The 13,520-nt window shown below is 34.0% G+C and overlaps 1 protein-coding gene across 8 annotated transcripts in view; it reads right to left on the reverse strand.

Annotated features, from left to right (window-relative positions):
- The window catches only part of NBEAL1 (neurobeachin like 1), a 164,650-nt gene that overhangs the window by 37,015 nt on the left and 114,115 nt on the right, over positions 1 to 13,520 (reverse strand). For all 8 annotated transcript variants that reach the window (XM_045855797.1, XM_045855829.1, XM_045855803.1 and 5 more), the window contains 5 exons: positions 11,934 to 12,029; positions 11,404 to 11,528; positions 8,879 to 9,019; positions 5,058 to 5,188; positions 739 to 848 (listed from right to left, as the gene is read on the reverse strand). In XM_045855797.1, coding sequence (XP_045711753.1) covers positions 739 to 848; positions 5,058 to 5,188; positions 8,879 to 9,019; positions 11,404 to 11,528; positions 11,934 to 12,029 — 603 coding nt within the window. The remainder of the gene's footprint in view (positions 1 to 738; positions 849 to 5,057; positions 5,189 to 8,878; positions 9,020 to 11,403; positions 11,529 to 11,933; positions 12,030 to 13,520) is intronic.

Consider the following 13,520-nt stretch of genomic DNA (forward strand, 5'->3'; position numbering starts at 1 on the left):
GACAAAAGCATCTGAGAAGTTCCTGGTTAGCTATAAGAAACAGATGATGTTTGGGAGTTGCTTTATTCATTAACAGGATCATGGTTTACAAATATTATAATCTTATCCTGAATATTGTAAATTTGACAAACTATATATTACTGACAAGGAATGTTTCCAAGTATTGGCCTAATCAGCTTTAGAGTCTGCAACATTTCAGTTTAGATAGAAAACTAAGTGGGCTACTATAAAGGAAAAAAACACATTACCTGCAAGATAAAAATACTGCAATACAATATCAACATTAACCTAATTTTTCAATTCCAAACTGAAAATTTAGCTAAAAACTAATAATATTCTTTCAGTGGCATTTAGGGTTTAGCTGTCTTAGTAAAAACTTAACTGAAATCCTTCAGAGAAAACAAAAGCGCACTCAGCCTTATATTAGATTTGAAACGACTGTATAAACTACAAAACATCAAACTACACCCTGCCAGGTGACTGAAATAGTTTCACATACAACAAGCAGATTCCTTAGAGAACTGAAATCCTTTTGCTATATATCCATAGAACTTTACTATACTTTCACTATATCAGAAGATTCATTACCTCGAAATAAATCACTACATTACACTTTCTAAAATATCATATATGAGATTACAAATTAATCTAGAAAAATAAGTCAGATATACTTAATTTCATCCTCTAGAAAACACATACATTTTTATCTTAATCTAATAACTAAATACAAAATCTTACCAGAGCTTTCCTATGTTTATAGATGAAATCTTCAGCAGATTTAGCCCATTTGGGGAGAATGACATCATTTACTTGTTCTTTAGAAACTTGTAGATGACCCAAGTTAAATTCTAAGACATGTAAAAGATAAATGTATCAAGTCATTTTAGCTTTAATCAAGTAGAACAAATATGAGGGCACATTCTTTAGCAAATCTGAATGCTTTTTTCTTCAGGAGTGAAATGTGAGAATCAAGTTCCTTTTTATTTTTAAATCCCCACACAAGGATATGTTTTTCAATAGAGAAAAAGGGGAAAAAAAATCAATGTGAGAGAGAAACATCAATTGGTTACCTTCCCATACTCAGTCCAACCTGAACCCACAGCCTAGGCACGTGCCCTGACTGGGGATCAAAACTGCAAACTTTTGGTGTACAGGACGATGTTCCACCAACTTAGCCACCCAGCCAGAGCTCAAGTTCCTTTCTTGACCTAAATTTATAGAGCCACCCTGACCTTGCTGGGTGTTTCAGTTGGTTGGAGCATTGTCCTTCCACCAAAAGGTTGAGGGTTAGATCCCCGGGTTGGGGTATATAGGGTGGCGGCCTACAGAGGTTTCTCTCTCACATTGATGTCTCTCTCTCTCTCCCCCTTCATCTCTAAAATTAATTAAAAAAAATATCCTCAGGTGAAGATTAAATTCACTGAATAGATAAAAGTAATTCTTATATATTGGAATACATTTATCAGTTGATTAAAAAGGTAAATGAAAATATAATATTGGGTTGGCCAAAAAGTCTGTATGTCTTTTTCCATAAAAGACATTTTTCATTTCCACCAGTAACTTCATTGATTTAGATATTTTGAGTATGTTGGCTATCTCTCATGTGATATAACATTGATTATTCTCAATTAATGTCTCAGTTTGATCGCTTTCAAGTTTAACTGATCTACCTGACCATGAAGCACCACCCAGAGAGAAATCTCCAGCAAGAAACTTCGCAAACTACTTTTGACACATTTGATCAGATACAGTAACTTCTTCATACATGACATAAATTTTTTTGCATTTGTTTCATTTTTACCTTTCTTGAAATAATAAAGCGTAATATGCTGAAAATGTTGCATACTTTCTTTCATCTTTAATATTAAAATGGCTACACAAAAATCCACTGATTTTTATTTATAAGCTTTTTAAAATGCACGCTGATATGACAGATGTCACAATACAATCTAACAACATTGTTTCAAATGAAGTTAAAGACAACTAAGCACTACTAAAGCTATCTTATGGGAAAAAACAAACAAACTTTTTGGCCAACCCAACAGTTTTTTTTTAAGATCTTTATTTATTTGTTTTTAGACAGAGTAGAAGGGAAGGAGAAAGAGATGGAGAGAAACATCAGTGTGTGGTTGCCTTTCATGTGCCCCCTACTGGGGTCCTGGCCCACACTGGGAATCAAACTAGTGACCCTTTGGTTTGCAGGCTGGTGCTCAATCCACTGCGCCTCACCAGCCACGGCCCAATAGTTTTAAATTGGCTATTAAAAGGTAAATCAAATTAATAATTGATATTTTTGTTGAGGAAAGGGAGGAAAACTATAGCTATGACTGAAACCTTAACCTGAACAAAAATGCAAGATTAAGTATTCATTTTAAATTAAAAAATAATTAATATACATAGTCCCTTTAATGGTTAATTTGCAAAATATAACTCCTTAGAGCTTTTTGGATTAATTCATACCTTAAACTCACTTTAAGATTTATGCTTGCCTTATGGAGGAACAATATATTTATTGACATACACCACTATTCTAAGTAGATACTGACATCATAAAGATATGCTCATATAGCTAAAACCCAAAGATGAAGTTTTCTTGTTCATACAGTGTGGGAAGGGAAAAGTGTTAACACAAAAGACCTTCATAAAAAGAGCTGCCTTAAAATATCAGTGTGACTCAAAGTAGGAGGTTTAATGTCACAGGATGACAGAACAGGGTCAGTAGCTTTGTTAACTCAACAACTGTGCAGCAGATACTGTTTGTCGGCCACCTGATAGCCATTCCCTACTTTGCAGCAGAACCTTGATTTTATGCAAGTTGTCTGCCCCACCCTATAATTCATGCCTGTTGCAGGTGACTGGTGTGGAGGCTGGTCTATGGCCCAGCCCTGGGGAATGAGGGGAAGTTATGAGAAAGGGTTTTTCACTCTTAAGAAGTAACAAAAGAATCAACATTCTCACTTCTTTCTAAGACACTAAGATATCTGCCTATGATACCTAGTACTGAATTAGCCATTTGTAACCTGGAGAGGAACTATCTAAAGACAAAGCCAAACACTTAGAACAGCACAGTGAAAATACAGAGAACTTGGATGATATCATTTAGCCACCTGCAACTACCATATGTCAAGGTTTTTATGAGGGAAAATACTAAAATTTTCTTGCTCACACAATTTTGAGGTGTTTTAAATCAATATCTATTTTACTAATAAATACTAATATTAATATTTGTTGACGTTCTAACTAATATACTTTGCTTTCTCTCACCTACTTCATTTCAAACAAAGAGACAATGTACAGTTAGAAATGGAGGCCACCAGAACGATAGTGCGAGAGGACAAACTGGCTCTAGTGAATGTCAGCAACTGTCGAGCTGGGAGTACCTTAAATTCTGCATCCAAATTTAGTCTGCTCAATCTATCTATCCCAGACACCCTGCTTTAGGAGACTCCAGTTCCATGACTGACTGAGAGTCTAAGATCAGACTCAGTGAATAGAATCATTTGATTTTCTGAAAGGGACCAATTCTAACTACCTCACTAGAAAATCAGACCCCCTGCCTCCTATAGCCTGGCCCACTGTGCCTGAACACAGGACATGAAGCCCCCAATATGTTCTCTCCAGCCTGATGAATAATTCTACTGAGCAAGCAAAAGGTCCAACATTACATGACATGCTAAGGGAGGAAAAAAGAAATTGGTAATGGTCCTTTGATACTGTGAAATTTTCCTAAAGAACACCAGTGGTAACAATCTTGTTAATTTCCTTATCTGTGCTTTAAACTAAATCAAACATTACCTTATAGAAAAAGTATTTGGATATTTTTAAAGACTGTATTTAGCTTCACAATTCTCTCCTTCAAATACTATGGTACCTTATGCCATCATTAAGTTCAATCTGCCTCCTGTCTTCTGCTTTAAATCAGGTGTTAGCAAACTTTTTAAATAAAGGGTCAAATAATAAATATTTTTGGCTTTGTGATCCCCGTGGCCTCTGTTGCAACTACTCAAATCTGCTGTTACAGTGTGAAAACAGCCACAGTCTGTATGTAAATGAATTGTCTGGCTATGTTCCAACACGACTTTATTTATAAAAGCACACATCTGCCTACAGATTCAGCCCACGGACCTGTAGTTTGCTGATCCTCGCTCTCAATCCTCACCTTATCTAATTCAAACACTTTTAACCTAAGTGGTTATATGGCTGAAATGGGGTAGGGTCATTTTTTCTTCTCTAGTAAACACTGTACTTTGACAAATTGTCTCACCAATTCACATCTTGCTCATTTATCTTACTTCACTGTGGCATTTCCCTGGAAGGTGACATGAGTACCTGGGCAGAGAAGCCCTGCCACTGAGTAATACACAGACAGAATGAATCTTAAATAATCTGTAGGGCATCACGAAGGAGAGCATTATGCTAAGTGAAATAAGCCAGGCAGTGAAAGACAAATACCATATGATCTCACCATTAACAGGAACCTAATCAACAAAACGAACAAGCAAGCAAAGTATAGCCAAAGACAATGAAATTGAGAACATGCTGACAGTGATTGGGGGGGGGGGGGGGGCGGTTAATGGGGGAAAAGGGTGAAGGATCTACAAAACAATTATAAAGGACATATGGACAATAACAAGGGGGGGGTGGAAATGGGGAGGGAGGCGGGAAGGGCTGGGGCGGTGGGGAGGAGTGGGGCGGGGAGGCAGAAAACTGTACTTGAACCCCGGCTGGTGTAGCTCAGTGGATTGAGCGTGGGCTGTGAACCAAAGTGTCGCAGGTTCGATTCCCAGCCAGGGTACATGCCTAGGTTGCAGGCCATAACCCCCTGCAACCACACATTGATGTTTCTCTCTCTCTCTCTCTCCCCCTCTCTAAAAATAAATAAATAAAATCTTAAAAAAAAAAAAAAACCCTGTACTTGAACAATAAAAAAAAATGACCTGAATAAATAAAAAGATTTAACATATTAAAACAAAACAAAACAAAATGTCCTGAAAGATATTTTTCAGGCTCCTCCACTGGGACCAGTTAAGTCAAATTTTTAATCTTCTATATCTTACGATTTTGATTTTCCAAAAACTCTGGGAAATAGAAGAATTCAGGAATAAGTTCCTTCACATCATTTGGACTGTCCATGAGAGTCTGCCAGGTGGCAGGGATGGAATGGAACTGCCGATCTGCACAATCAAACCTGCACATGGAGATTGAAAGAGAAAGTGAATGCTGAATGAAAGTGACAATGTATATGAAACAAACCTTTAAACTCAAGTTTCCTAATGATTAGTCTCTCTTCTCTCAATATTTCTATTTAATGTCTAACACACAATTTGCTCTCCTTCTTAGACTATCTTTCATACTCTGTTGTCAGGAACTAAATACCATCCTTTTAACTAGTAGTATCATTTTAGTTAAAATAGTTGAAAACCAACTATCACTGGAGAAAAATTTTAAGTAATGAAATATAAACCTAAATAAAAGCCTAAGACACCTTAAAAATAGCACTTTAAAAAAATAGTTTACATTCAATACTATTTTGTACCAGTTTCAGGTATACAAGCTTACTGGTCAGTCACATACCCTACGAAGTGCTCCTCCTGCTAGAAGCACCCGCCTGGCACTGTGTGTACTAACCACACCATCACTGACTACATTCCCCATGCTGAACTTGACATCCCCGTGCCTATTATGTAACTACTCGTTTTTACTTCTTAATCCCTTTGAAAAATGGCACAATTTTTGCTCAGTAAAATTTATTACAGAATATGAATAAACGTTGTTTGGATATTTTTAAATCACAGGGTTTAAATATCAAAGTATAGTATTAATATATGTGGTTAACAGATCTATAAAAATGCTGCTGACTTAGCCCTTGATACATAAATATCTTTACAAATTCTTCCACTAAAAACCAGGGGGTGACTGAGAGAAATAGCTCTGTGGCTAAAACTCTTATATTTTACTTGCATATACTATTACCTTATTTTAACTTTATTTTTAAAAATATTTTATTTATCTATTTTTAGAGAGAAGGGAAGGGAGGGAGTAAGAGAGAAAGAGAAACATCAGTGTGCGGTTGCCTGTCACATGGCCCCCACTAGGGACCTGGCCCACAACCCAGGCATGTGCCCCAACTGGGAATTGAACTGGCGGCCCTTTGGTTTGCAGCCCCTGCTCAGCCCACTGAGCTGCACCATCCAAGGCTTAACTTTATTTTTAAGTCCCATCATGGCTGTGTGGTAGTTGAAAAAGGTCAAGTGGTCATGCTATAATTTTACTACGCTTTCTCTCATCTCAAAAAGCATAAACTCCTTCTGTTTCATCTCCTTTGATATTATTTCCCTGGACTTATTTAGTAATGACTTACTAAGTGACACTGATGACTAATTTGATTCTTTTTATGCCTACAAATCTTGGTTTGAGGCTAAGCTAAACTTAGCAGAACTCTGAATTTAATTATCATCAGTGATTGGGTCATCAATAAAGTGTAATGATGGTATATCTGAATTCAAGGAGAAGTATAGCCTTTAATGGTAGAATCTTTTTGTTTGTGTGGGAGACAACAGCTTTATTGAGATACTACTAACATACATATAATTCACTCTTTTTAAGTAGAAAATTCAGTGGTTTAAGGTTTTCAGTATATTTACAGTTGTGCATCTACCACAATGAATTTTATAATACTTTCATCACTCCAAAAAGAAATGCTGTGTCTATTAGCAGTCACTATTCCTTCACCCAACTTCTACCCCCGATCTACTTTCTATCTCTATGAATTTGCCTATTTTGGACATCTCATATAAATCATACAAGATGTGGTCATTGTGCCTGGCTTATTTCATTTAGTATACTGTTTTCATGGTTCATCCATGTCATAGCATGTATCAAACTTTCATTCCTTTTATTCACTCATGACCAAATAAGATCCCATTATATGGATACATATTTTATTTATTCCTAATCATTTGATAGACATTTGGGTGTTCACATTTTTTACTATTACATACCATACTGCTATACACATTTGTGTACAAATTTCCACATGAACATGTTTTCAATTACCTTGGGCATATACTTAGGAGTGGAACTACTAAGTCACATGGTAATTCTATGTTTAACCCTTTGAAGAACTGTCAGACTATTTTCCATGATGCAGCCTGTGGAAAACAGTACATTAGGGTTCCAATTTCTCAACATGCTCATTGGTGTTGGGTATTATCTCTCTTGATTATAGCCATCCTGGTGGATGTGAAGAGGTATCTCAATTTAGTTTAGATTTAAATTTCCCTGATGGCAAATGATGCTCTGCATCTTTTCATGTTTATTGGACATTTGTATATCTTCTTTGGTGAAATGTCTCTTCAGATCCTGCGTGTCCAGTGTTAACTCGGTTATTTGTCCTTTTATTATTATGTTGTAAGGGTTTTTTATATATTCTAGTTACAAGTCCCTTATTAGATATACAATTTGCAAATATTTTCTCCCACTGAATGGGCTGTCTTTTCACTTTCTTAATATTCTGTAAAGCACAAACAATCTGTTTTTGAAGCTCTGTAAAAACAATTTATTCATAAAATCATTAAAAATTGGAAAAAAACCAGTTATACTTTACTAGAGGAGAAATTACTTACTGTCATGGTAAATGTAGTATTTGGAGATGTATTAATGATCTTGAGGACAGAGCCTCTTCTTGGAAACCAGCTTAATGTTCTAAAATCAGGAATAAGGGACCCATGCTAATTTTGAGAGACAAAAACCACATGTAGCCCTGGCTGGTGTGCCTCAGTTGGTTGGAACACTGTCCCATAAACTGAAGGGTCACAGGTTTGGTTCCCGGTCAGGGCACATGACTGGGTTGTAGGTTCAGTCCTGGTTGGGGAACATATGAAAGGCAACTGATTGATGTTTCTCTCCCTCTCCCTCCCCATCCTTTCCCTTCTCTTTGCAGTCAGTAAGCATATTTGTGAGTGAGGATAAAAAAAATAAAATATAAAGCCACATATAAAGACAGAAGAATAGGCAATGTTTACATAGCTCTTAATTGTGTAGGAAAGGCAAATGGTAATGTTAAAGAATAAGCCAATATGGAGACTAAACGTGAATCAGTCAAGAACTATCTGCAGGATACAATGAGGAATGGCAGATTCATAAACAAATGTTTCTTTAAGATCATTAGGAAAATCTGTAACACAGGTAAGTTTTAATACTGACAGATATATGATATAATGACATCACAGACCTGTTTGAGCTGCTACGCCTAATATAAAAGCCCTCATTCCTCCTCCTTTTTATTCCTTTTGATTAATAAATATTTTTAGGAAGACTACATAGGCATTGGTTAGATATGAATCTCTGGTAGATGTCTTGGGTCTAGCTCTAAATCAGTTCTAATTTTAAATCCATGGTGAGTTGCTAAAACCAGTAAGAATCACAAAGGTATACTGGGTAACAATAAAAAGGAATTATCTTTAAAATCATTTGTGGCCCTGACTGGTGTGGCTCAGTTGGTAGGGCATCTCCCTGCAAAGTGAAAGGTTACCAGTTCAATTCCCAGTCCCAGCACAAGCCTGGGTTGTGGGTTCAATCTCCAGTTGAGGCACCTAGAAGCAATTGATCCATGTTTCTCTCTCACACTGATGTTTCTCTCCTCTTTCACCCTCCTTCCCCCCTAAAGTTAATAAACAAAAACTTTAAAAAAATTCATTTGTGTAAGTCACTGTGACCTATCCTCAAACTAGTTTGGCTGTTTATCTAGAGGCTATCAAAACCTAAAAAGGAAAATAAAAAAGATGTGGCTCTGTTATACAGTATATGACACGAAGGTAAAGAGTTTTGAACACTAACATATAGTCTTAAGAAAATAGTGTATTTATCCAAAACATACCTTCCACTTTGAAGCTGGATGTGGAGGGTAGTGAATGGTTCTATACGAATAAGATAATGCATAACCCCAGCAGAATTTGAATAGTGAGTACCATAATGAAATTTATCAATAGTTCCCATAGGATCCTCAAAATTTTCATATCTAAAAAATAAAACAAAACATATCTAAACAAAGAAACTAAAGTCTGGTAACCACAAGAGTAAAATTAAATTAAGAAGACAAAAGTTTGTATTGCATTGCTGAAAATAGTTTTTAAGAAGCCCTTATTAATAATTTTCATGATTAAACATGTTGTATTTTTCATGTTGTATTTATAACATCACACCATGTAAATAAATGAAAAAAATTTTTATTCAGTAATACTTTTTTCCTGATAAACAAAATATCAGTAATACTGGATTCTGGAACAGGTTTGTATTATACAATAATAATATACATGTTCACTGTAAATTAGAAAACACAGAGAACCAAAAAAAAAAAGTGAGAAAAAACTTTAAGTCAGCTATTACATTAAAATTTTGGTGAATATTAGTCAATCTTTAATGTATAAATTAATACAGATCTATATTTTAACATAAAAGTGCCATACATAATATACTGTTTCAACTTATCATTTACTGTCATCTATTAACATCTTTCCAAATGACTAAATAAACTATTTTTAATAGTATGTGCTATTTGTAACAGGTACATGTATAAATATATTAAAATATATAACTATTTCTTACTTTCAGATATTTAGGTTGTTTCTATATTTTTGCTATTGTTGGCAATGTAATAATTAGAGATTCTATTGTGGCCAACATAATAGAAAAAACATCTGGTGAGTCAAGAATTGTGGAAATGAAATCCTGATAATTTAAAGGTAAAAGATGAAGGAAGGAAATAGTGGATAGAAAGAAGGGCTCAATCATATAGTGATTCCGCAAGTACTATCACTGACACAGAGGTGTGACTGTTTTAAATAGTGGTTTGAATGGTGACATCTGAATTAGAGGGTATAAAATTTGAACATGAATGAACATTTTTTGAAGCAATAGACACTGACATTTTTAGACCAAAATACTAATCAGTTCCTCAAGCAGAAGTCAATTCCTTTTATGTAGAAATCATTAATATTTGGGGGAATAAAAGTTTTCAGGTCAAAGTCATCTGTACCAATGTAAAAAATATATTACTGAAATTTAAAACAACCTGTATCTTAGATTATCAACAAATTATTTATATAATAAGTATTACTTGTGACAGTGTTAAAAAAAAAACCTTTAAGCCAGTTGACAAAGATAAACGATCTCACTTACACATGGAATATATTGAACAAAAGAAACTGACAAACAAAATAGGAACAGAGGCAATGGATACATGTAACAGACTGACAGCTGTTAGAGGAAGGGGGTTGAAGGGCTGGATGAAAGAAGGTGAAAGGATTAAGCAAAAGATTCACACATATATACAACACATAGACCAAGACAAGGTGGTGACAGCCAGAGGGAAAAGGGGCGTGGGGTTATGGGAAGTGGGCAAAGGGGGAATAAATGGGGACTCAATGAGACTGTGCTGGTGGCGATGGGCACATAATACAGTATGTGGATTGGATGGTGTTTTGCCAGTTTCACTGTACACTTGAAATCTGTATGATGTTGTGAACCAATGTCACCCCAATAAATTCAATTAAAAAATAAACCTTTTATTTTATTATTGTAAAAAAAAGTTTGACTAATAGTGGTGAGGTAATACACACACAGCCAAATTCCACTAGTAAATCAAATCAAATATTAAACACTACAAAAAGTCCCAGGGAAGATTTGTGGGGGGAAAAAAAAAGAAAAAGAAAAAGAAAAGAAAAAAGAAAAAGAATAATGTACAATCTACTCCCAAATAAATCTACAAGTGAGTTTACTGACAAAACAGTTCTTTGTCCTTATTATTTAGAAGCAATAACTGACAAGTCACCTGCAAGTTCAACTGGAGAAAGGGAAATGAAAATTATTCTTTTACTTGTCAGCACTTGGCTTTGAAAAACAAATTATGAGAGGTTTACAGAGTAGATTATAAGTATATAGAACTATAAAACTTTTCCTTATCAAAATGATACTTAAAATTTTCATACATTCCACTGTTCTTCATTCATGTTACCTGTGAATAACAGGTTAGTATTATTCATTTTATATATACCAAAATATTATCTTAGATGGATATTTTTACATGTTAGATTATAGGTTAAGTCTACAATACTTGGGCAGAAAAATTTCAAAAACTCATTATCTTTTTGCACATACTTATTACAAGGTAAAAAGAAATTCTAAGCAATATTCGTTGAAATTTGGCAAAGAAGGGAAATAGACTATAGTAAGAACATATAAAGGACAACTTTTATATTTTCAAGAAGACTTAGTGAAGGAATTATCAGACTGATTATCCAAAGTAGTTGTGCATTTAAATAGAGTAACACTTGGTTGGCCACAGAAAACAACACAAATTCAAACAAGCAAAAAGTATCTTTCAAAATGATAAAAGACTCTTACTTTTCTTGCACAGCTTTCGCATTTTTATCATTAACTACCCCAATAGGTTTGGAAAGATCTCGAAAAATAGACGGGTTATTCAAGTCCAACTCTTCTGAAGTATAGTCTTGTAAAATCCAGGGAAACTAAAACACACAATATACAATTTAGACATCCCTTCCTAGAGAAGTTACTATCTCCCTGTCTAAATAATATCAAATGCTTATCTAAAGATAAAAAAGAAACAGTGTTTAAAAATATTTTTCTCTGTTGCAAATGTTTATTCATCATTATTGCAATAACCAGAAGCATTATTTCCTATAATCCCAATGGAATATTTTCAATGAAGCAAAAGAAAAAAGGTTTTATTTTTTAAATATTTTTCATGTTTATATTTCTTCTTGAAAATAGTGGGGTAGAAAATATACAGAAAGGCAAAAACAAATTTTATATCCTTTTAAAAATAAAAAATAACTATCATGTGCATAGATTTTTATATATTCTACAACTGGAAGGCAATTATATATTTATGAGAGTTATATGAAACTTACCACAGGATACTGTGCAAGGTCATTATAGGTTCTCCCTGCCATTGTATTTATTTGAATGAGGTAGTCAAAATTTGATATCTCTCTATTCACCCACTTCTAGATGACACAGAAAAGAAAAGCAAAATGAATCTATCTCTCTTAGAAACCAGTAACTATTACTGATTACTAATATAATCTTTATCATCTTTCTGATAAAAGGAATGGGGCTTTAAACAAGCTTAACAGGGACATAAAATCAATGTACTTTTCCTAAATTCATTTCCTCCACCTTAAGTCAATAATTTTATCTTTTTTTGTTTCACTTTTAGATTTTGTTCATGTTTGCAATTATGGTGTACATGCACTTATTTTATATATAAAATTTAAATTTGAAAGTAAAAAAAAAAAATGGTCTCCAGAAAAGGAACAGAAACTTCCACAAAAATTTTATACTACATTCTCAAGATCTTCATAAGAATACTTCAATGAAATATTTTATTGGCTGTCTTAAAATTTTTAAGTCTAGGAGGATCGTCCGACTTTGATAATTTTGTTTTTAAATAAAATTTTCGTAAGTGCACATATTTAAAAAACCAGTATCTTAGTTTACTAAAATGACCTACAAATTCCATATAAACATTATCTTTTACAAAGCAATGGTAGAAGGATTTCGTTACATTGGATATAAGATTTTCTAAAGAAAGACATTTTTTCTTTTAATAACCTTCTTGCATATAGCCTGCTAATTACACAGTGTGGGTATGCTAGAGAATTTTGCTGACAGTTTAACATTCAAATTTAAGTTTACTGTGTACCTTAAGCAAGAGATGTACTTAATGGGAAACAGTGAGAAATTATGTATATAGATTTTATTAAAAGCCCTATTATAACTGTTCTTGAGTGTCAAATTAAAGAATCAGTACTTTAATGAATAAAGTTTATCCCACAGAAAACAGAAAATGTATTTTATTAAATAGAGCTTATTCCACAAGCAATAGGAAAGAACTGCTGATGGCTTTCTGAACAAGAGCAACTCTTCAGATTATGATTCAAGTACAGCATAGAGAATACAGTCAATAATATTGTAATAATTATGTATGGTACCAGGTTGGTACTAGAATTAATGCAAGAACCACTTTCTAAATTACATAATTGTTTAAGCACTCTGCTGTACATCTGAAACTTATATAAAAATAATACTGAATGTCAACTGTACTTAAAAAAATTAAATTAAAAAAATAGATTAATGCATACACAGGAGGAAGGAAAAAGCCAAGGCCAAAGAACTTAATTAGGAAACTACTAACAGTTCTGGAAAGCAATGGCCTTTCCTTGGCAGAGCAAATTAAAGAGCCGTTGGGATACAGCTGAGGGTAAAATACATCAGTCAGCTTTGGCTGTCAGAAGAAATTACCCTTTTTTTTAACCTTTTTTCCATGATATCTTTTGTATTTTCCCATTTTTGACCTTGTCCATGAGTTATTTTTATTATTAAGAAAAAACACATTATTTTTTAAAAAGAAAAAATTAGTAGGAAAGAGGAATTCGTAAGACATGCCCATACACTGAATGATGTGGGAACTGGAAGACAGGCACTGCATGTGTGAG

This window comes from Phyllostomus hastatus, unplaced genomic scaffold, assembly GCF_019186645.2.
Source record: "Phyllostomus hastatus isolate PE091 unplaced genomic scaffold, TTU_PhHast_1.1 phas_contig_137, whole genome shotgun sequence".
Classification (NCBI taxonomy): domain Eukaryota; kingdom Metazoa; phylum Chordata; class Mammalia; order Chiroptera; family Phyllostomidae; genus Phyllostomus; species Phyllostomus hastatus.